Source organism: Pygocentrus nattereri, chromosome 7 (genome assembly GCF_015220715.1).
Source record: "Pygocentrus nattereri isolate fPygNat1 chromosome 7, fPygNat1.pri, whole genome shotgun sequence".
Lineage (NCBI taxonomy): Eukaryota > Metazoa > Chordata > Actinopteri > Characiformes > Serrasalmidae > Pygocentrus > Pygocentrus nattereri.
Genome location: NC_051217.1, coordinates 37,257,132 through 37,284,797, shown reverse-complemented (window position 1 = coordinate 37,284,797; position 27,666 = coordinate 37,257,132). Strand labels below are relative to the sequence as shown.

Sequence of the window (27,666 nt, the reverse complement as noted above, 5' to 3'; positions counted from 1 at the left end):
AAATGAGATGCAGGAGGCTGGAGCTTGATTTCACGATCTGAAGCTGATTCATTATATCCACTGAAATATCTGCCTCTTTTCATCTCATACGGAAGTTTCATGACTCCAACTCTATTATTATTATTATTATTATTATTATTATTATTATATATTATTATTTTAATCATGACACCTGGTGGGATGAAATGACTTTGAGACATTGTAGCACAGTGCTGTGTCATAATATGACATGGCTTGCCAGATCAAGTTGGTCGAACCAAAATAAGCGCTGTTGTCACAGTAGTTGAATCAGCTGATATCATTTCAGCCCAAAACGTATCATGGCACAAATCAATGTCAGAAATAGTCAGTAATTTGAGGTCATGTTAAGTTGGCATCAAAGTTGATAAATGCAACATTTGTCAGATTATGTCTACTTAAATAAGACTTTTATAAACGCTTATGTAGTTTTATTACAGTTGTCAGGTGATGTCATGACAGTGCTGTGCAGCCTTGTGCACACTGCCCTAAAGTCTTACCAAAAAATCTGTGTTTATAGAAACAAACAAACAAAAAAGTATATGAATGTTACATTTTGTACAACAGCAACTTGACCACTCATCACTAGACATGGCTGGCCCTCCTGCCCAAAAGGATGGACAGCCTGAAACCCAGGCATTGTGTGATAAGCAATGTGTACACATGCCCTATTCAAACACATAACTCCATAATCCGATGAATCTGAGTCGACGCCACACAATGCTCGGTTTGCAGTGCACGTGTGTGTGTGGGCTGAGTGGGGAGGCTTGGACAGCTTTGGGAACATGAGGAGATTTAAATGGAAGGGATTTTTTTTTCTTGAGATACGTACAGGTCCCTGTGGAACACATAAACTGCTCCATATGGTGATATTTGCAGTCACTTGCTGCTGTACTGTTGTAACTACAGTCAAGGGAATTGAGGAGCATGGAATCTATAAACACTCAAGATTCAAAAATGGCTTTGAATTTGCTGACAAAAACATATGCATTGACTGATTGTCTGTTAACATACATCTTGAGTGCTCTGGTCATAAGTGGACAGCACTAAGTATGGCTGTGAACAGGATCCAATCACTTGATCCAATGTTAGAGGTGATCAGGAATGGATATGACCACACAATAGTTGTAGTGTGAATGCTGTGCATCCCGATAGCAACAAAGGACTATTGTGTCATCACAATGGAAACAAAAACAGTCATAAGTGGTCACTAGAGATACATTCAAGATGTATGGAAATGGTCGATTTAAATGGCTGTGTGTCCCACTGTCCACTTGTGATCACTCAAGATGATAAGGTGTAAAAAGGATCACTGTAAATAAACAGCTGTCAAATAACCTCTGGATGGTCATGAAGCTCATTTGCAAGGCTAACTTTCACACAATTTGCTTGAGATACATGACCTCATGGTTACAAAATGGATAAAGTTTGGGCCAGGAGAGGATTAGCAGTCATAGATATTTATGAGACCTCATTTGTATGGAATCGAATGAAACCTACTTGTCATAACTTCAGTAAATTCATTGCAAGATCATATACAATGTGCCAGTTCCTGGCTCGGTTCCTGGATTAACCACACTGCCCACATTCACAGTGACTCCAACAAGGTGTGCTCAAAGGACAGAACTTATGAAGTTTGAAGGTTGAGGTCTGACAGAAGAACTGCTTGGTTTTGAAGATGTTCCTTCAGTACCACAACTTTTTCATTAAAAGTGTAAAATCTAAAAGTTACAACCGTCATTGAGGGAAGAACACTGGAAATTCCATTGGTCTTTATCACAGACAAACAGGACGTCTCTTGTTCTCAGAAAGTCTGACCATTTTAACTGCTATCTTGTACCGCTTCAATGTTCTGGCAAGCTAAAGTAGCATTTGAGGGATGTCTGTGAGAGGACTCAGATCAGACCAGCGTACCCAGTTCTTAACTAAGCTAAGGCAAAGTCTGGCTGGAAACAACCGCAGACTGTGAGGAAAGCAATAAATAATAAAAGGAAGAGAAAGAAAGAAGTGATTGTCTATACAAGTGTCAATGGCATGAAATTTAGTTTTTGCCCTTTAATATCCGAAGCGGCAAAAGAACAAAAGAAAATAACAGCAAAGTTATGTACAGATAGCATTAGGGATTTATGTACAGTGCATGAAGTGCGCTGAGCTGTATTATCAGCACTGAAACAGGCCTTGTTGTGTTTAAGCCTCACAGTGGGCACCAATCTCTTTGTGAAATTAGACCCATTCAATGGCACTCATGTATGAAGCCCACTAAAATGTTGCAAATATAATGGCCTGTAAAGTGCTTAGAGCATCTGTTGATTCACGTGTCATGCCCAGACTTGTCCTCCTACTTTGGTGAAGGAGAGGGGTTGTTCTGTTTGGTGTTGATCAAGATGTTCTAGACTTTAGAATTCAGCAGATCGACTCTACACGTTCCTTGGCCAATCTGATATAATTGATATAATTATTGTCTATCATAGCCAAGATAAGGAACTGTTTTTGTTTATTTTATTTTTTTTTTTATTTCCACTTTAAAAACACTTGATTAGACCCATCGGTTAATGCCTGAGATGGCAATAGAGAAGGAACAAAAAATGGGATTGAGAACAAGACAATTGGTGTGTTGGTGATTTTTGATGAGCACTTGCTGGGGTGGGGTTCACTTTTCAAAACAATGGTTCCTAAATGGTTCTTGGCTTGGATGTACATTTCTAGGAAAATCATTCAGTTGGAATAGAAACGTCACATGGGGGTTCTTTAAATGCCTGAAAGCTTCTTAACCTCCAACATCTCATTTTAAACATAGTTCATATTTTTTTAAGTTCTACAGAAAACTGTTTTTTTCTACTGCACTGCACCAAATATCCCTTTTGTGGCACCTTTATGTATAAGATTTTCAAACACCAACCAGAGAATGATCAGATTTGTTGGGAGCCAGAAAGAGCCAAACTCTGTACAGGTTGGTGGCCTCATCGACTTTTTTTGAGATTGTATTTCTTCACATCTCAGCAGTGAGATCATCTTTACAAAGTTTGAATGTTGATCACTTCAGGAAGGAAATAACCAACCCAGTGGATTTTCAAGAAAGTCCACAAAGGATCGAATTAATAGCTTGAATCAACTTCTGATGAATGCTTTGTCGGAACAGACAGAGATAATTTAAAAGCTGGCACTAGTGAAAGAACTCCAGACTGTAATGATTTACAATAACATTCTGACATAAAGCATTTATAATACCATTCAAAAGCCATTCACAGATGGTGCGAGGACACCTTGCCTCTAGAGTCTCATCTGCATTCCATCTGAGCCTTTATGGCAGAATGCGAAGTCATGCTGAGAGACAGAAAGAAAAATGCTGTCAATGTCTTCCTAATAAGTGGAACAACGGAAATGTGTTTTCATTTCTTCTGCTTCTACTTCTATTTCTGCATAACGTGATACCCAACTGTCCTCTTTAGCTCTCTAGGCTCTTTATAGCTTTAGAAGCTTTTTAAAAAAACAAGCCTAAACACCTTAAAGCTTTATGATAATTAGGCCCAAACAGTAGAAAGCCTAGACATGTTTTGGGCTTCCTTGTGACAGCAAAGCTATGCGTCATTATCTAAGTCTACAAAATACATAGACTGTTTATGGCATTGTGAATGCTTAACATAAGATGCTTATGGGGAGGTGAAAACCCATCCTTCTGTGGGGAAGTTTCCCTTTAGGCCTCTGCAACATTTTTGCGACTAATCTAAGCGTAGACATGAGTTCAGCCGGCTGCCAAAAAGCAGAAATCCGACCTCCCGTGTGGACCTTATCCTTATCTGGTGTCCCCGACTTAGCTTTATCGAGCCCGGGAACTGCTCAAATTGCTCCTGCCTGCAGCCTCTGAGTCAAAACAGCATAGCAAATACATATACATATCTCATAGATGAGACTCTAATCTTACCGAATGTGGTGCTCACTTTGCTGCTTTTCCCGCATCTGGCATGCAGCATGCATTTGTGTATCTCCTGCTTTTAGCTTTATTTCTTTCCCTGTTTATCTGGATTGTGGCTGTTTTGTACAGTGGGTTTTTGCGCAAGTGCTATCAGTAGTAACTTTAAGTGCTCTCAACTAAAAAGAACAAAAGCAAATATAATACAAAACATGAAATCAATAAAGCAATGTCATATGTAGGAATTGTACATTTAAGTATGCAGACAGATCACTTAAAACAGTGAGCAGGTATACTGCCATACAGTCCAATGGCTGTAGATACACAAGGGACACTTCTCTCCGACCTGCTGTCAGTTAGGGGTCATCTGCAGGGACTACTTCAGCTGTCACTCGCTTCCACTGTAAACAATGTAGCCTTGTGCTAAGACTTAAAAAACACATGAGCATTTGCGGCACTGAGCCAGGTAGAACTGTGTGGAGCGTATCGCCGGTGGTCTATAGCCTAAGCGTCTGGAACAAGACAGAGTTGGTTTTTGTCTTGCAGTGATCGCGACACTTTAGCATTATCTTCACAAATATAGCAGTAATAATAATAGTAATAATAATAATAATGATAATAAAAATACATCCCTTTTTCCTCACTTACAACAGAAACATTTGCATGTTTTAAATCCACTCAAGGCAAAGTACAAAAGAACAAATCATCCATTCGTCCTCCAGTGTAAGTCCTTAATAAAGTCAGTGAAATCAAATGAACAAGTTGAAAGAGGGGGGAAAAAAGAATGTTCGAACTGAAAAGGGTGGGGGGGGGGGCTGGCGTAAAGAGAGAATGAATAATGTACAGTGATATTCTTTTATCTCTGAATGGCAAGCTGTGAACGCACAAAACCATTTTCCAGCCGAGATCTCTGCAACCCCTTATCGGAGGAGCCGAGAGGGCTGGAATCCAACTATACTGACTGACAGTGATTAAGTCTGTGGGCAAACTCTTCTTTTTTTTTTTTTGTTTCTTCTCTTTTTTATAAGTTGTATTCCATCCACACAGACGTAAGTGCGATAGCTGTGGGGTAAGGAGAAAAGAGAGGTACTGACAAATCATACAGATTTACTTCGACCACTCCGCTGTACAGGAGTACAAGAGAGTATGAGAGAGTACAAGCGAACAAAGCCATTGTCTTTCTGAAGCTGCCAATGGCATTGCGCTCTGTAGGACATGACAGCAATTTAGACTTCATAGACCTCCTTCTTGGGCGCCCTGGTAATGTCATTCTCCTTGCATTTCGTTGGTCCGGCAGCATTCTGTCCTGCTTTGGAGCTCTAGAGAGAAGCCGTCAGTCGACAGCACTACCTTTCAGTTCAGGGTAGCCTACGCTGTCTACATTGGCAAACGTTACTTCAGTGCGACACGCCAACATTTAAGGGTTTAAGGTTCTTCATTTCAGGAATCACCCAGAATAGAGTGTCAAGAATTCTCAGACTCAAGTAGGGCTATGAAAACGATAAGGCTTTTAAAGCTGGGATACAGTACGCTGACAAATCAGAGGAGGTTCTTGTGATGAAGCCATCCTTCGAAGATAGAAACAAAAAGGGAAACGAAAACAACGAAAGGTCATGTGCTTCTGGTTCCTGATGAGTCCTTCGTCCTCTGGATGGTGGCGTCACACGTGCGTCTGCATGCGCTTCTGCAGGGGTCGTGTCAGGTCCGAGTTTTGCGAGGATGACTGCGAGTAGTGCGAGGATGAGGAGGCCGAGGCCTTACTGTCCTTGTCGAACTGCACGTAGCCATCCTGCTTGCTATAGCTGCTAGCGCTGCTGTCACACTGTGCCTCCAGGAAGGAGCTGGAGTCGCTCAGCGAGCCACGCTGGAACTCTCGCTCGCACAGCTCGATGGAGCTGCTGCCCATGCCCAGCACAAAGCGTTGCCCGTAGTCGTACAGCCTGTTGGGCCCAGCACCCAATGTCGAGTAGATGTTGGTGAAGGACATTCCTGTTGGGACCCGCTGTTTGCCCACCGTGTTGCCGCCCGTGTTGGCCGTGTCCCGCCGCAGTTCCGCCGCATTCTGGTTGCTGGCCAGGGTGATGGTGGGGGTGCCATGGTGCTCCTTGAACGTGTTCACACTGTAGTAGCCATTAGTGGGATCCTTGATGTCATGAAACAAGAGAGAAAAAGCATTAAATATTTATATTTACATATTTAGCAGACAGATTAACATATAATTGTTAGAGAAGGTAAAAAACTGCCCAAGGATTCGTTCTTATAATGTGCCAAAATATGACAATGTAGAAAAGCAACTTTTGGTTCCCTAAAAAGTCTTTCAGTGAAATGGTGCTTTTAAAGAACTTGCTTGGTGGTATCAACCTATAATGATGAATCCAAAAGAAAAAATGTCTTGATTGAAGTTTTGTAGAATGAAGTAACTGTTGTAATGCAGAGTCGACAAGCATGTTGATTATATTAAGTAAGACGTGTTTCATTTATTTATTTATTTACTTACTTACTTATTTATTTTACACAGAAATCACTCAGAGAAGACGTTGACTGGTTCCCCACTGGTGATAGGTATTATAATAAGTGACCAGTTGTTTACAGCTCCGTTACAACTACATCAACCATCGCATTAGACCACGCCCTGGCTAAATAGATTTACATGTGTACCTCGCACTGGACTCCAGGCTAAATACCTTCTCAAGGTTAAGCAGTCATATTAAAATGGCAAACATAAATAAACAACAACAGCAAAAAAGTAAACATAAGCAACGAGACAGCTAAGCGAGAGCAACAAAGACCTGTCTGGCTCAAGGTCACAAAAACCGTCTTCTACAATGAGAACATGAAATAAAAACAACCCAAAAAATATCATTCCATGCTAATTAAATGAACCTTGATGATTCACACCCTGGCACTGCAAACAAGTGCAACAGTCATCTGTTAGTCTGCTTGCTTTCAGCTTTAATTGGACCAAAAATCATCTCCTTCCAAATACAGCATGAAAAGGTATAATCAAAGCTCGGTGGAAGTCGACGGAAGCCGTTGCCGTGGCACTGACTGAGCGTGGTTGCTAAGAAGCCAGGCGGTGGTGTGAAACACGGATGCCATTGTGAGAGCGCGTCGGGGGCCGAAGCTCGTGGGAGAGAAAATAATCACTCCCAGATGACTCTGCTATGACAACCTTAGGAAGGCGTCATCAGCCATAGCTTTAGCAGACAGGGAAGAGAGTATGTGTGTGTGTTTGTGTGTGTGTGTGTATTCATCTGCTCTGCATCTCGGTTGTTCAGTCTCTCGCTCTCAGTGCTACTTTTAAACATGCGTTCACACAGACAGAAAAAGCCCTAGAGAAATGAGTAAAATGACAGTTAGAAGCCCCTGGGACGGGTGACAATTTGAGGATAAATGCAACAACAGGACCAATGCTCACCCAGAACATGAAAGAACTACCAATGGATTAGCTTTCTCACCATAGCATGGCAATTTAGCATGTCTGCTTTATTGGAAGCACCTACCTTCACTCATTGGCCACTGTATGAGGTCCATCTACACTCATAAACACATGATACCAAAGGAGGACCACTTTTAGTTCCCTACTGATCCATGTTTGTGATAAAGAAACATTTTCAAAGGTTCAGATAATGTAAAGGTTCTTTAACAGGTGTTCTCAATCCTCGTCCATGAGATCTACTAGGCTGCAGAATTTAACTCCAACCTTAATCTAACATGCCTGATCCAGGTAATGAAGGCCTTCAGAAGCATCTGAATATTGGATCTGAAATATCCAGGGTGGTAGATCACCAGGATCGGGTTTGGATACCCCTGTTGCATACCGGTTTAAGGGTTTTTCCTAGAGTCTTATTATGTTGAGGTTCTTTTATCATGTAATACATGTTTTCACATTCATAAATTCACATTTATAATGTTATAATGCATTCATAAGGAATTATAAAATTTGTTGTTTTATAAATACAAAGCTAATTTCTGCTAGAATTATATTGGATATGCAGTGTTAAGTTAGTGCCAAGCTAACGGTGGTGTATATTACCTTTCCCACATTGGGTAAAACACTACTGATGGCAGCACTAGTTTAAACTCTGACATTTCAAGCCTGTAATGTGCTTTATTATGTATGTAAATACTAATAAACTTGAAGACTCACTCTTAACACATTAGGAGGCTTTAGTACAGTATGCTTCACTTTACTTAGTGGACAAATACAACTTATGGTTTGTTATGAACCAGCTCTTATGGTTTGTTATTACTTATACTGCATTATATTAACATTTCATAATGCATAATAGGCATGGCTATAACACGTAATGTATTTTTATAAATATTTATAACCATGTTCATGATCCCTTATGAATGAATTCTAACATGTTATGAAAGTGTTTCTAGATACTTACAAACACGACGTTCATAGAAAGTGTTACCAAAGTTTTTAGGAAACCAAATGTGATTCTTCTATGGCAGAGGTCTTTTAATTCTAGATCTTGAATCCAGAATTCTGGATTTTGTGTTCATTCTTATCTACCTGAACTGTTGTTGGTACTTATCCATTGGCCATCCACTGTCATACCTGCCAATGATCAGGAACTGGATTCAAGTTCTGGATTTGAAGTCCTCTTTGATCATTGGAAACTTTTTTTTTAACTTTTTTTTATTGTAAATTGTTTTTAAGACTGTAGACCTTGCATATCCACTGTCATAAAAAAGGTTCTGTGCAGGTACATTGTTCAGTCATCAAGGTACAAATAATGTAAATGTACCCTCAAAGGTACAATGGTGGTTTAAAGGTCCAACTGTGTATCTTAAATAGGTTTTTCTTAGACAAAAATAAAATTTTTGTACCTTTTTCATGACCTAATATTTTAAAATAAAAGAAGAAACTAAAAAGCCTGCAGATGAGAATAAATGAGTAGAGTCAATTAAAAATATATATTTACATGAAATTAGGTACCATTATGTTCCTTGACGGAAGGAACTAAAGACATTCCTTTTAAGGGTACCACCCCAGTGACAAGAGAGGTGGTACTGACCCATAGACTACTACCCACTCTCAGAAAAAAGGTAACATACTGTCACTGGGGTGGAACCCATCATGACATCGCGGGTGTGTCTAGAACCTTTAGTTAACGGTATAATATTCCCCAGTGCAATTATTTTTTAGGTTGTAAAAGGTAAAAAACAGCATGCTGTTCTCCTGGCTGAATCTTATTTAAGGAGCAGAGTGGGACTTTTATCATATCTACATTTTATTTATATCTATTTTTATATGTACGTACACTTATTTACATTGCCCGATGTCACGAATATGCAGAGTCCTAGCAAGGATTCACTCTCCATCTCCCAGGTCTCTTGGAGATCAGCTAACTCCTCAAGTCTTCTCACGCACCTATCAGCGCTCTAGATCACTGGGGTACTGATATGGGTAACCTTTGTTGTTGATCATATGATCTTCCTAGTTTAGCTCATAAGCCAGGGCTTTAGCCATAGAAAGTTGCGAGGTATTGTTTCTGTTTGTGAACTACTGAGCTTTATATCTGTTGTGTATTTCTGTGAATGTCCTGTACTCCGACTCTGCCTCTTGCTGTGCCCTCTGGATTGTTTGCCCTTGATCTCTGATTACCGTGTTTGACCTTTTTGCTTGTTTTTGACTACGCCTTCGGCCTACTCCCTTTTGCATTATCGCAAGAGTGCAATGTTTGTTTGTTTATATCTGTTTATGTCTACTGGATTTGAACCCTGCCTGTTTTTCACCTATGAACATGGACTCTGATTTCACTAGTAAAGCCTTCCTTTCGTTCTTTGGCCACAAGCATCTGAATTCTGTTGAAACAGTACACTCGAACCTTGATGTGTAATTTTTTTCTGACAGTGTATGGATAGTCATGAATAATTTGTCAGATGCCCTCTCCCCAATGGTCAGTTTCAGACCACAGTACTGTTACTGACCATGTATTACTTGAAAGACTGACCATTCTCAGCACAACAGTGGCATAGTAGTGTATGTGACAATGGAACACGTGTAGCAGACACTACAGGGGTTTAAACACACATCAGTGTCCCTGCTAAGTTGAATGGTCCACTACCTACAAAACAGACCCTTAATGAAGAACGAGGGGATGGCTAAGACAAACTGATGGGTTGCAGTCTCCAACTGCATAACGGAAAGTTGAGAGTTTCTGAAACCAGTATTTGACCATTATTTTAATTGTTTTATCAATAGCAAAATTAAGCAGTTATGACCACGTTTTTATAAAGTCTTTGAAGAGGCACCTTTTAAGGGTAGCTTTTCACAGACTCTGGTCATATAAAGAAGGCAATCAGTCAGCACCAGTCACACCCCATCTACCATGATGAGACTTTTTCCGTGCCCCATAAACTCCATTGAAAAAAGTTTGGCCTGTAATGTGAAAAGTTGTAGTTCAGGAGAAATGATGGGCAGGATTTCCCTTGAGTGGCCATGCAGTGACTAAACGGAATTTATCTCGCTTAGGCATTGTTGACTGGGCACATCCAAATTGGCACACTTTCTCACTTTATATCTCATCTCCTGACATGCTTTTTCAGAGCAGCTGATCAACGAATCAAGGCCGCTAATGAGAAATTATTGGCTGTGGGTGAATACATTTGCTCCAAAAACGGGGGGGGGGAATCACACTTCTCTAAGTGACTTAATGACAAACTGTGGAAACCCTCATTAGAAAATTGCAAATCTACCTTGCCTCTGGCATAACAGACGAACGTTCAACAGAATGAACTGCTTCTCAATTCAACTAATTTTGCACTTAATTTCCTAGTTCATCTGATTGTTCTTCAGGACACCAGACATGAAAGTAAATAATGAACCATCATTACTGGAGTTTGCTTGTTTTTTGACCATTGTTACTGTATATATATATATATATTGCATAAGGAAAATTATTTTGATCATCACTTGTAATTGCTGCTCTAGATTGATAATTGTGTTGCTATTAATAAATACGTGGCTATTGCTGCTGTTTAATAATGAGATTTCTTAGCACTGTTATTGCTTTTACTTGATGTAGAAAAATCCAACAAAGCAAAAAATCTTAGATTTTTATTTATGTTGCGCCACAAACCAAAAACTACCTTTTTGACCAGAAAAGAGCAAAAAATAATGATTATTGTGGTTCTGCTTATTCAATTTATAATCACACTGGTCAATATGCAGAAGTTATTAAATGTTTAATATGAATTAAAGAAACAGAAACTACCCAAAATCCTCCAACACTATGTATATATATACATACATATGTATATATATATATATATATATATATATATATATATATATATATATATATATATACATATATATATATATACACATACACACACACACACACACACACACACACACACACACATATGTGTGTGTGTTCAGTCTTTTTTTTTCCTGCTTCTTATGATCCAAGTAATTCTAATCACAAAATAAGTACTGATACATTTAATATTATTTTTAGTGTTGGAGGATTTGGGGTATATATATATATATATATATATATATATATATATATAGTAAAAACCTCAGAAGGTGGTTTTAAATATAATTTTAAAACATATTTGGAAAGGTCTTCTACACTCATTGTCCAGTTTGTGTTGGTCATCCTCTAGTCCTTCATCAGTGGTCACAGGATGCTGCCCACAGGACGCTGTTGGCTGGGTACTTTTGGTTGGTGGACTGTTCTCAATCCAGCAGAGACACTGAGGTATTTAAAAACTCCAGCAGCACTGCTGTGTCTGATCCACTCAGACCAGCGCAACACACACTAACACACCACCACCACATCAGTGTTACTGCGGTGCTGAGAATGATCCATCACCCAAATAATACCTCCTCTGTCGTGGTCCTGTGGGGGTCCTAATTACTGAAGAACAGAGAGGGCTGCTAAAAGGGGACTAACAACAGATGGACTACTGTCTGTAATTGTAGGACTGCAAAGCGGTCCTATTCTCTAAGTGGAGCTTATAAAATGGACAATGAGTGTAGATACAAGGTAGGTGTACCTAACAAAGTAGCCAGTTGGCATATATTCTTGTGTTAAACACTCTAAAAATGGACCAAAGTTTATCCAAAATTAAAGCTCAATGATGGCCTTTCTTACTGATTTCAGTTCATTTTATAGATAGTGATAAAGTAATGTGGGAAACTACATGCAAACAAGTAAACCTCACCTTACTTAACAAGGCAAAGTTGTGAGGCATGCTTCTAATTGGTGAGGCATAAACATCCATTACTCATTAGCAGCTCCAGAGAAAAACTAAGGAAGCAAACTTCAGACAGCAAACACGTCTTGGTTGATCAACTACATTTGTATGAATTAGATTTTTCGCCAAAGTATTTCTGTAGCAACCTGCAGAGGCCCACCTTAATGTGCTGGTATTCTTTCTCTTCCTCCTGCAGAACCTCCAGCTGCTTCAGAACAGACTCCTGCTGGAACTCTCCGCGTTCGATCTGAGGACAGAAACAAAAGCACAGCTCGCTTGTGTTCGAAATGCTCGCGGATTTCCTAAAGGCCCTACCAATTACATCACGGGCAAGTTTCCAGCGTGAAGTTACTTAATGACATTGCCAAGAAAGTCTAATTTAGGCAGTGGCAATTTTCCATGAATATTTTTCATCTCATTACCACAAATTTTCAAGGTAGCCCCAGTTTCATTAAGTGCCTTAGCCTTATGTACAAGTCCCATGTATAATGTTGTGTTATGAGGCATAATCATATCTCGAGCTCTAAGCAGATCTCTGTGCTGTTCTGCAGGCCTCGGGGGAGTGTAGGACACGGAGAGGAATTTCTAAAGAATGCGGCGTCGTATGTTTTGACAGTGTTTCTCCAGAAGCTGGTAAAGAAAAGGCCACTTGATAGCTAACATCTCCATGGCTTCGTCTAGCCGGGCCCATGGCATCCCAGGAGAGGCAGGCTGGAGGCTAAATATAGGCCTTCAGGCCATCAGTGCTTACACACACTTACACACACACACACACACACACACACACATACTGCATTATTCATGGGATTCGGCATTAACGTTAGCTCTGGATGGCTGTTATTAGTGTTGTGGCGCAGATGATTAGCATTCATTATCTGAGGACTTGACGGTGTAATGAGCCGAGTTATTTATTCGGGAGGAGATGGGGGAAGGGCCAAGGAAGGGAGGCAGATGAAGAGAGGTGGGTCAGAGGTAGAGATGGGCATGACAACCAACTTTCCTAAACAAATATTCATGTTTTTGAATGAAGAATTTCAATATTTGAGCCTGAGAAAAAAAAAATGGTAAAAATATAAACAAAAAAGTCAATTCAATGCAGCTTTAAATAACAAGCTTTTCCTTTCCTTCAGTCTGATGGACGGAATGTAGTGCTACATGCAGTGAATGCAATGTTTGAAGGAAAGAGGCAAAAATAGCAAAATAAAGATGGCTGGCTAGCATGGAATTTGGGTAGCAAAAATGCTAGCTGGTGTAATGGCTAATTTAGTTATAGCTAATCCTTTTAGACTTTAGCTAGTTTAGCTATTAGGCTAGCTAGCATACTTGCTACACAAACTACAGACAATAGAACTGCTTGCAAGCTATTTTCAAGATTTGACTTGGATTCATTCTGAACTCACACCTCAGAGACTCGGGACTTGACTCTGACCTGCACCACAGAAACTATTTTCAAGCTTTGACTTTGACTTTCACCTCAGATGTTTGAGACTCAACCCTGACCTTGCACCTCAGTGGTTTGAACTACAGAGACTTGGGACTTGACTCGGACCTGCACCACAGAAACTCAGGACTTAGACTAGTATAAGAGAAGAGGGACGGTCAGGCAGAAGGAACACAAGAGGAACGTGTAGAATAAGGATGGAGGCTAAAGACTTGACCTGGACTTGAACCCAAGTGACTTCAGATGAAACACAGACTCGCACCCCAAAGAATTGATTTGGACCTGTGCCACAAAGATTCAGGACTTGGACTCACATTACAGATACTCAAAACTCAGAGGGACACCACAGGGACTCAGGACTTAACTCGGACTCAAGGATAAGAGAGGTGGGATGGTCAGGCAGAAGGAGCACAAGATGAGAGAGTATAATAAGGATAGAGACTCAAGGCTTGACTTGGACTTGAACCCCAGTGACTCAGGACTCAACTCGGACTCAAGGATGCAAGAAGAGGAATGGTCAAGGCAGAAGGAACACAAGAGGAATGGGTACAGTAAGGATAGAGATTCAAGACTTGACTCGAATGCAAGTGGCTCGGGTCTCAAATTGGACTCTATTTGAGAACATTTAAAATGTGATACCCAATACTACCTGATTGTGACTACGTCACATACTCAGTTAACAATATTATGATATTATTTCAAGATAAATTATTTAATTATTTTAGTTTTCAAACCTCTAATGCTTAACACAAATATGACAAAGTAACCATACTCATCCCTGGCCAGAGAAAGTGGTCTTGGACTTCGGTGATGATGGAAAGAGACTCACCATCAGCTGCTTCATGGCGGCATGGTCCTCATTTTCTCGTGCAGCGTTGTGGTCTTTGTGCACGATCTCCACGCGAATGTCGTTCTTTGCCGACACCACGCCTTTGAGGTCTATGAGAGACGCATACTTTACTTCAGCTGGATCGTCAACTGCACGAACAACAATACCAATATGTAATTCATGCTGGTTCACATTGCTTGACTTAAGGTAACAATCTTTTAGCAAATCCCTGTATGTAACACTCTTTTAGCAATTGCCAAGAGGAAGCGCCACAAGGTAACACAAAGTCCAGACGCATTTCAGTAGCACTGTTTGCAATGGTAATTGGTGACTTTCAGGGAACAGGGTCTTACTTTCTGTCTTAATTTTGCTTGCAAGTTCTCTCTGCTGAGCACAGATGGAGGCAGGGAGGGAGGGCATAACCAGGTGAGCGTCTTCTGTGGTATACAACAACAACATGCTCAACGCTAGCAATAATTTAAAAAAATGCTTCCGACAACAAGCGTGCATTGCTGTATACCTCGCTACCTGACTTTAACCTGAAGCTATGCATGGATGAGCTGGTTCACTGGAGGGGTGAGAGAGGAGGGATGGTTGAGGCAGAAGGTACACAAGAAGAACATGTACAATAAGGATAGAGGCTAAACAGAGGGGTAGTGAGATATAAAGAAAGATAGAATAGTAAGAATAATCTCAGGAGTAGCCTGGAATGACATGAACCCTTGAACACTGTTCTGTCTGTCTGAGGAACACTAGTGGATCGGCTAGATGGCCAGTGAATTGCTGATGGACATACTTCTCTGAGAGCGGGTGCAGCAGAAGGCTCCTATGGTGCCAATGAGGACGATGAAGGCTACAAAGGCTCCCACCGCCACGCCAATGATTACAGCAACAGGTAGCGACTCTGCGGACGACAAAGTATAGCCTCCTACAATAACACAGCATGGACAAGGCAAGTCAATCCAGCAAATAATTACTCATCACACAACCCCAGCATTTACTCATAAATACAGGCCTTCTAAACAATGGTGCATCAAATTGGATGACTGCTGTGTTGTTTCAGCCAACACACGACTCTTGAGATTATTGTTTTAAAAGACCAAGAAAGGCAATTTACAGCATCAAACAAAACCTTGTCAAGAAATCAACTGCTGGTATAAAGTGATATACGTGAGTTATTGCCGCTTTAGGGAGTTATGTGAGATGCTACGTGGACACGTTTGTCTGTTAGCCGCTTCAATCAAAGCTTGTTTACGTCCTTTTTCCTTGGATTCTCAAGTCAAATCCATTTGTTTCATTTCAGCTGCCTTTATACAGTCTGTGTGGTCCTACATGGACGTGTTTCACCGTTAATAATTCCAATCAAAGCCCATACTCATTCATTTTTATGTTTCATTTCAAATACCTTTTATGAAGTGTTGAGATGGTACATTCAGGGTGGGTGATACAATGATATTTACCATTATTGTGATAAATTACATCACATTACATCACAATATATCTTTGAGAGTATATTGTGAGTATATTCAGTGCTGTATGTCTTGCCAAAGAAGTATAATTGGGTTGAGTTAATTATATTTAATGCGGTGAAATATTTGAAACCTTGTGTTTATTTTCACTGTGGCACTACTGGTTCTTTTTTTCTCTGGTCAAGCTTTTCAAACCCAAGGAAAGCTATTCTTTACTTCCACCCTGATACATAACATGCTATGGCAGATATGCTATCATGACAGATTTTGTTCAGTAATAAATGCAATGTTACCATTACCATTCGTAATGTTTGAAGTCATGATGGCCATATAAATTACCCAGCAATAGAATACTGTCAAAGTTAATGGTCATTAGCCAGTTATTAAAAGAAAAGGTTGAATGCATGCAAATATATAATATATTTACTGTATTTTAACACTGCTGGTAATTTCACAACAATACAATTTAATTCACAAAACAAATTAGCATCATATTTTATAGACATTCACATTTATTTTAATGGTTATTACTTTCATTATTGTGGTAAAGAAATGTCTTTCAGAATAACTAGTGGAAGTGGTGAAACTGATTTCAGTGAAAGGCATTTTTCTAAGAGCTGAAGACTGTAATTTTACAGGTTTTTACTGTCATTAAGAAAACTTCTGCTGCCTAATTGCTTACCTTTTTTCCCCTGACCTTATCACTAATAGAGAAGATGTGAAAATGGTGGTTGGCTGTTGTCTACTCGATTGTTAACAACAGCACACAAGAACAGCACAGATTTGGCACATTGGGCAGAATAAGTGTAAAGGAGCTTGAAAACATCTTCAAATGCAGCAATTTGTCTCTACACATAAAGACCAGAACTGTCCAGGCAATGAACGTCTCAGTGGTTCTTTATGGACGTGAAAGCTGGACAAAACAATAGAGACAGGAAAAATAATATTGCTTTGAAAATTAGCCACGTTTACATGCAACCTGATAATCTGTTAACATCCGACTCATAGCTCAATCCGTCCATGTATACACTTCAGTCAGAATAGTCTAGTCTGATTGAGGCCTTTCGGAATGCACTTTCTATCTGATTGAACGAAGTGGGTAATCCTGTAAATAATCCATTAATAGAAGAATAATATCCGTGTAAATGCCTGTATCTGATTACATTCCCTATCGGAAAGTTTAAGTCCGTTCTGCATGTCCGTTGCGTCATTGTGAAAGTTTATAACGTTCAACATGGTAGAGCAGAAACTGGTCTGCAGAGGAGACAAAGTTTATGGTCTGATCTTTAAAAGACAGCGGTGGGATGGACGTCCAGCTTTTGTGTCTCAGAACATGATGTTTTACTCTTGGTCTTCTTTAATAAGGACATGTGAAGGACATTTTCATGAGTCTGACTTAATTTTAAAGCAATTAAAAACAAGTGCACCAAATAAAAACTCACAGCCAATAGTGTTGGAAAACACTTTTGAAAGTTGCAAAGAAAACAACAGGATCCTCAACCCAATCACACCTCAACTTCAATCCTTCTTCTTATTTTGAGCATACACTGTGAGAAGAACTAATTCATTGGAAAAGACCATTATACTTGAAAGAGCTGAAGGTAAAAGAGGAAGAAGATGACCAGCAACAAGATGGATGGATACCATCCATTCAGAAGCTTGAAGACCCAGACAGAAGACAGGATATTTTAGATAAACACTATCAATATGATCATAGAGTAAGAAACTACACGATGGCACATATGTTTAGCAACAATTATCATGAAAAATATGCTGTTATGATGGCAAACATTATAGCATCTGTTGTGACAATTACTTCTAATGGTAAAATGATACTATTATATATGACATCTGCCATGAAAAGTGTATAGCATGGTTACATCTATGTTATCAGGGTTTAAGTGTTATCAAAATAATAAATATTGTGATATTTATATTTTATTTTTGTCCTATGTTACATGTTTGCTTCGCTCCATTAGCAGCTTAAATGGAAGCTTAAACTCAGTCTTTTCTTGACTGCAAAGTCAAATCAATTTTCATTTCATTTGCCATTATAGAGCCTTTATAAATGCTAGCAGAAGACCAAGATGTGATCATAGCATGAAGGTTGTAATTGCCATGTGCAACAAGAAACAGAATGCTTGTGTGGTTCTAACAGTTCATGGAATTGTAAACTAACAAGCATTTAAATGTTGATAATATTGATCATTTTCAAGCTGTAGGATGAGGCACTGTCTAGCGATAATGACAAGAAGACTATATTTGAGACTTATGCTTCATTAATTACATCCTGCAGCTTTAAGCAAACCAACATACCAAAACCCAGCATTGCCTCCTCCACAATATCTGCTTAATGTCTTCATTAATCTCTGTCCTTTTCCAATAAAAACAACAATTCATTTGTTTATTCCAAGGCTGGTGGGCTGAAACCAGAGTTTGCCGTTCTAGAGAGAAAATGGATCTCATGTGGATGGAGCAAGCGCGAGACTTCAGAATGAAGCAGTAAACAATGCCAGACTGCCACGGCCGTTAAGTGGCTCGACGGAAAATTACATAGAGCTTAGTGTAGCTAATGCATTTACGTGATAAATTAAAGTTGCTGCTGACATGTCCCTGAAACAAATTCATTAAACAAAATGAGAAGAAATTAATTTAGGAGGAGATTAATGTGATTTACAAAGCAAGAATGACTAATCATATACAAAAGTATTAACATGATAAACTTAGCATAATTTGGCCAACAAATGATGTTATTTCCCTGCATCCGGGATTATTCTGGATGCCTCCAAATCCCCAAGATAAACAAATCAACAGTCTACAATGACAAGAAGCAATCTAGCACGTACAGGAATGTGCTAATATACATGAATGCTAATGTTAGCAGTCATGAGTGGAAGAAGAGAAGTTGAACCTGGCGAACCTTGGGTCCCACCTTGTTCCTTGAGGCGAATTATTTCAGTGTCGGATCCGAAGCTGTTCCAGGCCGTGCAGTTGTAGATGGTCTGGAAGTCTGCAGGGACGATGTTGCTCATGGTTAGAGTGGACAGGACGCCATCTTCTGTGCTGACCGTCTCGACTGTGTAGCGGCCGGATGTTCCGGACTCAAGGACTGTCTCCTTCCACGACCAGGCCTGAAAAAATAAGGTAATTCTAGTAAAATGAAGGTAATTCTTGGACTATTTTCAAATAAAAGTGGTCAGGATAAAAATATACCATGATTAGGTCAGTTGGTAATTGAACTGCATCAATTTTGGAGTATTTATAAGAATGCATTTTTGATATTAGGACAAGGTGTTATCATTGAGTGTCTTGTTTTGCAGGAAGAAAAAATCATTCTTTACAATTTTCGTATGATTTCGTTATTTCAAAACAAACAGAAAAAGGAGGGTTTGTGAGATCTGTGAGACATTGATTGACTGACTGCATTGTGCTGAGTGTAAAGTTTGGTGGAGGGGGGATTATGGTGTGGGGTTTGTTTGCAGGAGTTGGGCTCGTCCCCTTAGTTCCAGTGAAAGGAACTCTAAATGCTTCAGCGCCAAGAGATTTTGGACAATTTCATGCTCCCAACTTTGTGGGAACAGTTTGGGGACGGCCCCTTCCTGTTCCAACATGACTGCACCACAGTGCACAAAGCAAGGTCCATAAAGATATGGATGAGCAAGTTTGGTGTGGAAGAACTTGACTGTCCTGCACAGAGTCCTGACCTCAACACCTTTGAGATGAATTAGAATGGAGAATGTGAGCCAGGCCTTCTCGTCCCACATTGGTGTTTGACCTCACAAATGTGCTTCTGCAAGAATGGTCAAAAATTCCCAAAAACACACTCCTAACCCTTGTGGAAAGCCTACTTAGAAGAGTTGAAGCTGTTGTAGCTGCAAAGGGTGGGCCGACATCATATTAAACCCTATGGAGGAAGAATTGGATGTCACTCAAGTTCATATGTGTGTGAAGGTAGGCGAGTGAATATGTTTGGCAACATAATGTATGTTACACTTGAAAAACCTCTTGAGCCTCAATTTAGCAATACTGGTTTTTAATTCAATTATCTAGAGTTCCAAGCACCCCAGAAGTGATTGCCGCCACAGTCATGTGTAAAGGGTGAGGCCATATTTTGAAGTAAAATACATTTTTCTGCGATTTTAACTGTAATAATCTATAAATGACTATGTAATATATGAATTAAATGACAAAGAAAACAAATGCAAATAAATATTATACTATAAATAATAAAAGTTGGACGGCACAGTGGCGTGGTGGGTAGTGCTGTCGTCTCACAGCAAGGCCTGGGTTTGAGTCCCTGGCCGGGCGACCGGGTCCTCTCTGTGTAGAGTTTACATGTTCTCCCCGTGTCTGCGTGGGTTTCCTCTGGGCTCTCTGGTTTCCTTCCACAGACCAAAGACATGCAGTCAGGCTGATTGGACATGCTAAATTGCTCCTAGGTGTGAGTGAATGTCTGTCTGTCTGCCCCTGTGTGTCCAGGGTGTATCCCGCCTTTCGCCCAATCACAGCTGGGATAGGCTCCAGATAGCTCATGATTTCATATGAAGCCTTTAGTTGATGTCACTGATGTGACCCAATTTATTCTTAGGCAACTACAGAAATAAATGCAAAATCTACATATATTAGTGGATATTCCATGATGGACAACATGTGGTTTGATGCTCTGTAAAAAGCACTTTTTCATGAAAAATGTTGCTGGTGTTACCTTTCTTATTTGTAGCACCAGACACCAGTGACTTATGGACAGATAGAAAAGTGGATGTTTCTGTAGAATTACCCACGAACAATAAACCCTATAAGTGTTATTGCATACGCATAAGGGCTTTATTACACACATAATCTTAGCAAAATCAAGTTAGCAACACAATAGAGTAATATCAATATAGAATGTTTGTGATTACAGATGCAGTTCTCAAAACACACACACACAGACTAAGTAATGAATCAAAAACTGGCCTTGAGAGGAGACTGTTTATCTAGCAGTCATAAATCTTAATCGGATGTGCGCTAACAGAGCATAAGCGAGCATTAGATGAGAATTTAAGAGCGTTGGCCTGCCTCGCCTAATACCCACTCGCTCCAACGCAGGAAACAAATGATTTAGTATGCATTTTCATTTATTACGAGGATCGTAAGTCATGCGTGCGTTGTACATTATTGGACTAGGTCTGCCGAAGCTAATGAAGTCACCACAGTCGCAAGACAACAGAATCCGCCCACCCGCTGCTGTTTTCCCCTCACAGAGCTCATCATAGAGTGGAACAGAGATGAAAACAGGAATTGTGAAAAGACGGGGGGTGGGGGGGTGTTGGGGGGGTGGGATAATATAGATAGATAAAGTGACGGAGAGAAAGAGGATGTGAGAGAGATACAGTGAAGTACAGAGAGAGATGGGGTGAAAGAGGAAGAGAGAGGGGGGAAAGGGAGAGCATAAAGAGAAAAAGACAGAGAGACAGACAAAGTGAAAGAGAAAGACGGAAAGTGAGAGAGAAGGAGGGCAGTACAGCAGAGGGAGATGAATTCTATGGGTTGAATATTGAACACTTCAGATTTACAGTATAAAGCTTCTGTTGGAGACACTTCAATGAAAGAGAAGGAAAACAAGAGAGCCTGAAGTGAGTGAGAGTGAAAGCGGGGGTTGTAAACAGAGAGAGACGAGCGAACTCACGATGCGGTCAGGAGGCGGGGTGCTGCGGATGAAACACTTGATCTGGCCCTTCTCTCCATGAGGGGCCTGGTGCGTCTGGGTGCTGGAGATGGTCGGAGGGCCTGCAAACACACAGAGCAGACTCATCACACACTGCACACACCTGCAGTGCACAGTCACATTAGACTCCAGTGCAGTCAGTGGTTTCTCAATACTAAGCCTGGAGCGCCCTTAGTACTACATTGTTTTGAATGTCATGGCACAGCAAAATCACACCTGAAGCTCATCAAGCCTGGACTGAGATGAATCATCGTGTTTTCTGCGGGGATGTGGCAGAACTGTGTGGTTGCTACTACTACTTGGAAGGAGCAGAAGAGTGATATTTATTTCACTCTGCTTGTTCAGCATAAGATGCCACAACTGTCAACAACAGCAAGAGTCGTGTAATTCAATATTACTTATTTATCACTTTTAAGTGTCAGATTTGTCAGAGTTCATTCAACCCACACCACACTGGCGTTTGTAAGTAGACAAGGAGATATTTTATTATAATTTGAATGTACTGATGTATATGCAATTTAGCTTTGCAGAAAGAAAAACAGCTGCTTTGCCTTTTTGCCTGATGCTGAAATTGGAATGCAAAAATGTCAAAAGTGCAGATTTGTTACATGTAAATCCAATGTAAATATCATTCCATGTGCAATATATATATATATATATATATGTGTGTGTGTGTGTGTGTGTGTATGTATATAAAATCTCTGTTGTCCGAACAAAACCTTGCATCTTCAAAATAGTAATTTTACAGGAGAAGGAAAGAACATACTCTACTTTCAATATAAGTCAATGGAACCAGACTATTTCCAAGTAATTTTGGGCCTTTTGTTTTGGTCCATTCATCATGAAAGAACAACAGGTGTTTTCAAATTATGTCCAAAACAGAAAAAATGACAAAAATGGAAATACAAGGTTTTTACCAACAGCAGCGGTATATACACTCACTGGCCACTTTATTAGGTACAGTACAGTTCAGTTGCTTCTTAACACAAATAGCTAATCAGCCAATCACATGGCCGCAGCTCAATGCATTAAGGCATGTAGAGGTGGTCAAGATAACTTGCTGAAGTGCAGACCGAGCATCAGAATGGGGAAGAAAGGGGATTTAAGTGACTTCGAACGTGGCGTGGTTGTTGGTGCCAGACGGGCTGGTCTGAGTTTTTCAGAAACTGCTGATCTACTGGAATTATCACGCACAACCATCTCTAAAATCCAGTGAGCGGCAGTTGTGTGGACGAAAATGCCTGAAAAAGGTCAGAGGAGAATGGGCAGACTGGTTTGAGATGATAGAAAGGCAACAGTGACTCAAATAACCAACCAGAATCTCTGAGGAATGTTTCCAACACCTTGTTGAAAGTGTGCCATGAAGAATTAAGGCAGTTCTGAAGGCAAAAGGGGGTCCAACCTTTTACTAGGAAGGTGTACCTAATAAAGTGGCCATTGAGTGTATTTCACAATAATATCAAAGATTTTTTTACAAACACTGTATCATTCCGCTGAGATGCCGTTGCTAAGCAACGACTTTGACAACTGAAGGAAGTGCTCAAGGCATTTGAATGTTTTTACAAAAAATGAAAAAGGACACTTTTAAGATCACATTTGACCCACAGTCGATTTGGTCAGACTCTGAAGACGAGACTACTCTAAATTCAGAAACTGTCAGTTGGTCTGTGTGGAGCTGGAGAATGAACTGTCGGCTGTGCAGTGAGTGAGCGGACCTCGTTACTCTGACATAGCATCAAGCTGCTTGTTAAAGAACTATAATTTGGCAGAAGTAATTGCTAACATTTAAAACATAGACAGGACAAATTATTAATTTATTACTTTTACTTAATTCTTATTTATTTAAACTGTTGTATAAAAGCAATAGAACACTTGACGTCATGCGTTATCATGAATAACATCACGGCTGTGATCTGGTTGCAGGCATGAACCGAAGGCTCCCTCTCATATTCTATTGCTTAAGTATAGTATGAGTACTCAAACAGAGATGTCAATATTTGAACACTATCAACTCCAATGTTACCTAAGGTCCAATCCCATTTCACCCCATGCCTCTACCATGTAGCCCTTAGCCCTCTGTTTTGCTCGTTCAAGTCTAGGGTTAGGGTGTTCCACTTTGTGTTGAGATAGAGGGGTAGGGTGAAGTGTTAGAGCTACAAGGCCCTCCAAATGGAGGTTTTTCAGAGGCACACTCCAAACGGAGTGATATGAGAAAAAAAGAAAAAAGAAAAACTGGCAAGCTGGCTGCACAAGCTACCAAAGAAACACACAACTGTAAGTATTTTCTCTGTTAAAAAATTACAATAACCGTTGTATTATCTTAGTTTAATGTAGCTTCAATGTATTAACAAGGAAAAAAAATTGCTAATAGCATGCTAATGTCTCGGTTGCTAGCCAGCTAAATTTCCCGTTCCACTTTAAATAGTCCAGCAGTTCTGACACCTGACTCGCCAGAATGTAACTGCTGCACCATTTAAGGTGGAGCAGGAACATTTGAACAGGAACCTGGTGAATATCTGACTTCAGCTTCGTATCACTGAAGAATTAGGGGTGGGTGATAATAGATAATTGCCCCCCTCTATGAAGGCATATGATGCCCTGAATGTAACTAAAGCCCAGCAGTGCGGAGGTAAACGTTTCCCTTCTCTGCTATCACTAAATACAGGCTGGGTTGCCTACAGACCAGCGGTAGTAGCCTGTTAATGAAGTGATTTATTTATTTATTTATTATTATGTTTTATTTGAGGGTCCAATTTCATAGGGCAAGATTTCAACCACTACCCTTTGTAACTCTCTTCCAAGGGGTTAGGTTGCCACTTGAAGACAAAGGGTAGGGGTAAAAAGAAAAAATGGGATTGGGCCTAAGTTTCAACTTGATTTCAGGTTATGCACATTTCTGAAAGCGTCATTTATTTCATCAAATGTATTTGAAATGCCTACACGGTACACTAATAAATCGCTTGTTATTACTGTCAGCCTGGCAACAAATAGAAGAGGACAGGTGAATGCAAGACCTGAGTCCAAGACCTTAGAACCAATTAATGCAGGAATACATACATGCTGTGACCGAGGTGTACAGAAACATGCATGCATCACAACAGAATCAACTCACAAGGTTAGAGTGATATAGAAGTGCACAGTGCTAGACTGCACCTCACAATCCACACAATGGAGAAAAAATAACCAATTTAAGGTTCAAAGCTGATGTTTTGGTTTTTGTGTCTCTAAGTGGGATGATCAATGTTTATACGAAGCAGTCAATATAACGTACAGTACCAGGTTTGATTAGATTGTATAGAAGACCTTTCCTAAGACCCTTGTCTGTGTGTATGTGCTGAGAAGAAAGATTGCATGAGCCTGGTCTTCATTTCCAATCTTGTAAAGAACCGATTTTACAGCAGACTTGATATCTCTCAGGGAGATAAGGTTGCGCCATTGACCGGCAAAGGCGTCCCTGCTTCTATGAGCTGCAAATAGGAGGAAGCCCGTGTGGTTTCACAGGAAAAAAGGCATTTTTGAGAAATAACAGCCTTGGCCATGTCTCTCTGCATTCAATTTTAACAGCAGAGCGCTGAACTTTGAACTGTGCCTGATGCTTGGCTTACCCAATGAGCGGAAACAGTGCAAAATAAGCTAGCTAGTAGGGGAAATGGATGCTAAACGTGCTAAACGTTCTTGGCACTGATTAAGAGGAATTTCCTGTTTAATGGGCTACCGACTCCACCTCCTCCCACCAATCCACCCGTAAATAATCAAGCAGGGAACACACAAGCTTAGCTGCCATTCCTCCAATCACGCATCTGCCAATCACAGTCTATGGTGCCTCTCTGCTGATTTGTAATTGCAGTTTATTAACTCTCTCTTATTAGAATAAATTAGCATTTAGATGCAGGCAAGGCAGATGGAGAGTTGAGTGAATGAAAATGCCAGCTGCTAACAGGCGGATGCTATTCGCCATACCGATAAGGCCCTAGCGCTACTGTTTTAGCCTTTGCTGCCAATGTATGCAGACTATATGTATGCTGCACTAACACCTGCTAGCATAATACAGATGCTAAGATGGAAGCCTGCTGGAGGATTTGGGATGTGTGTAGACCGTACAGTCCTCTGAAACAGGCAAAGACATTTTGCTAATTTCGCTTTCACACAAAATGGCCATAAGGCAAAAATTATAATAGGAAATTACACAACACACAGTGTAATTACAAATATCTCCGTATTTGTGACAACTACAATATTTCAGTAATATTTCCCTCAGTGCACTCTACTACTGCCACTTTAACTCTTCCATCCTTCCGGGCTTAAAGCCAACCAGGTACAGCTGTGTGGTTGGTATAGTGTAGTGGGTAACACCTCTGCCTTCTACGTTGTAGACTGGGGTCAATACCGGCCTGGGTAAACGCCCTATACTATACCAATAAAAGTCCTTGGGCAAGACTCCTAACACTACCTTCACCTACCTGTGTAAACTGATCAAATTGTAAGTCGCTCTGGGTAAGAGCATCAGTCAAATGCCATAAATGTAAAGCTGTGTTGTCCCAATTGATGCTTCCCAAAGAAGTCACTGACAGAGAAATGAACATTTATATGGTCAACTACACAGACTCACATTAGTTGCCTTGCACATTTAAGTTCTTTTAAAAATGGATTTAAAAGATACATAAAACTGGAACCTAACAACAACCAACAAGACCTGGCAGACAACCAAATCCACCACTTTTAAATAAAGAGACCTCAAAAGTATCACCTTTGACACAGACATTTTCTAAACCGCTCATCCTTGTGGGTTGTGGGTGGAGCCAGAGCCTATCCCAGCAGCCACTAGGCAGAAGGCAGGAGACACCCTGTACAGGTCACCAGCCAATCGCAGGGCAGACAGACATATACGCCAATCAGGCATAACATTATGACATTGTCATTGTCCATTTTATCAGCTCCACCTACTGTATAGGAGCACTTTGTAGTTCTACAGTTACAGACTGTAGTCCATCTGTTTCTCTGATACTTTGTTAGCCCCCTCCAGCACTGCTGCAACTGATCCATTCTGACCAGCTCAACACACCCAAACACACCACCACCACATCAGTGTTACTGCAGTGCTGAGAATGATCCACCAACCAAATAGTACCTGGTCTGTGAGGATCCATAGAGGTCCTGACCACTGAAGAACAGGGTAAAAGGGGGCTAAAGTATGCAGAGAAACAGATGGACTTCTGTCTGTAACTGTAGAACTACAAAGTGCTCCTATATAGTAAGTGGAGCTGATAAAATGGACAATGAGCGTAGAAATGTGGTCATAATATTGTGCTTGATCATGTACACTTACACACACTCACATCTAGGGGCAATTTAGAATGTCCACTTAGCCTGACTGCAAGTCTTTGGTCTGTGGGAGATAACCCACAAAGAAAAGACCCTGATCATCTGCCGGGAATCAAACCCAGGCCCTTCTTGCTGTGAGGCGACAGTGCTACCCGCCGTGCCACCATGCCGCCCCTCAATTTTGACAGAAATGAGAGAATCCAGCTCCGCTCTTACTTCAGCTATCTAAGTTATTTATGTGTTGCTATTCATAAACTGTTACTGGGAAACAAGAAAAAATAATAATAATAAATCCATTAATTGAAAGGTACGTTTGCACTAGAACACTAGAACTAGACATTTAAGAAATGAAATTTCTAAGATTACTTGGATTGTGAGAAATTGTCTACTGTAACGCACTCCTTGATGGTCTTACTGTATGGGCAATCAGGCCTTTGCATGGCTGGTCATCAATATTCCTAAACTCACTCATGTATCCCCTCTGCTGTGTTCCCTTCCCTGGCTTCCTGTAACTGTCCACATCAGATTTAAAACCCTGATGCTTGCATATAAAGCCAAAAATGGACCAGCCCCTCCATATCTGACTGCATATCTACAGCTCCAGTACATCTGCCTTGAGGCCCTCACTGTCTTCAAATGACTGAAAAACCTACTCTTTGTGAAGTATTGAGATGAACACTTAGCTAGCATTAATTTTAGTCATTTTTACTGCACTTATTCCAAATTTTAGTTTAGTTTTGTATC

General features: G+C 40.3%; 1 protein-coding gene across 3 annotated transcripts in view; it reads right to left on the bottom strand.

Moving 5' to 3' along the window:
- Positions 1-2,058: 2,058 nt before the first annotated feature.
- Positions 2,059-27,666, bottom strand: part of kirrel3b (kirre like nephrin family adhesion molecule 3b) — a 288,479-nt gene continuing 262,871 nt past the window's right edge. The window contains exons 10-16 of one of the 3 annotated variants that reach the window (XM_017709076.2): positions 21,562-21,662; positions 18,814-19,024; positions 15,221-15,328; positions 14,778-14,861; positions 14,425-14,534; positions 12,315-12,401; positions 2,059-6,071 (exon numbers count right to left, since the gene is read on the bottom strand). In XM_017709076.2, coding sequence (XP_017564565.1) covers positions 5,589-6,071; positions 12,315-12,401; positions 14,425-14,534; positions 14,778-14,861; positions 15,221-15,328; positions 18,814-19,024; positions 21,562-21,662 — 1,184 coding nt within the window. In that variant the 3' untranslated portion in view covers positions 2,059-5,588. The remainder of the gene's footprint in view (positions 6,072-12,314; positions 12,402-14,424; positions 14,535-14,777; positions 14,862-15,220; positions 15,329-18,813; positions 19,025-21,561; positions 21,663-27,666) is intronic. The other 2 variants (XM_037540070.1, XM_017709077.2) reach the window with 2 other exon arrangements.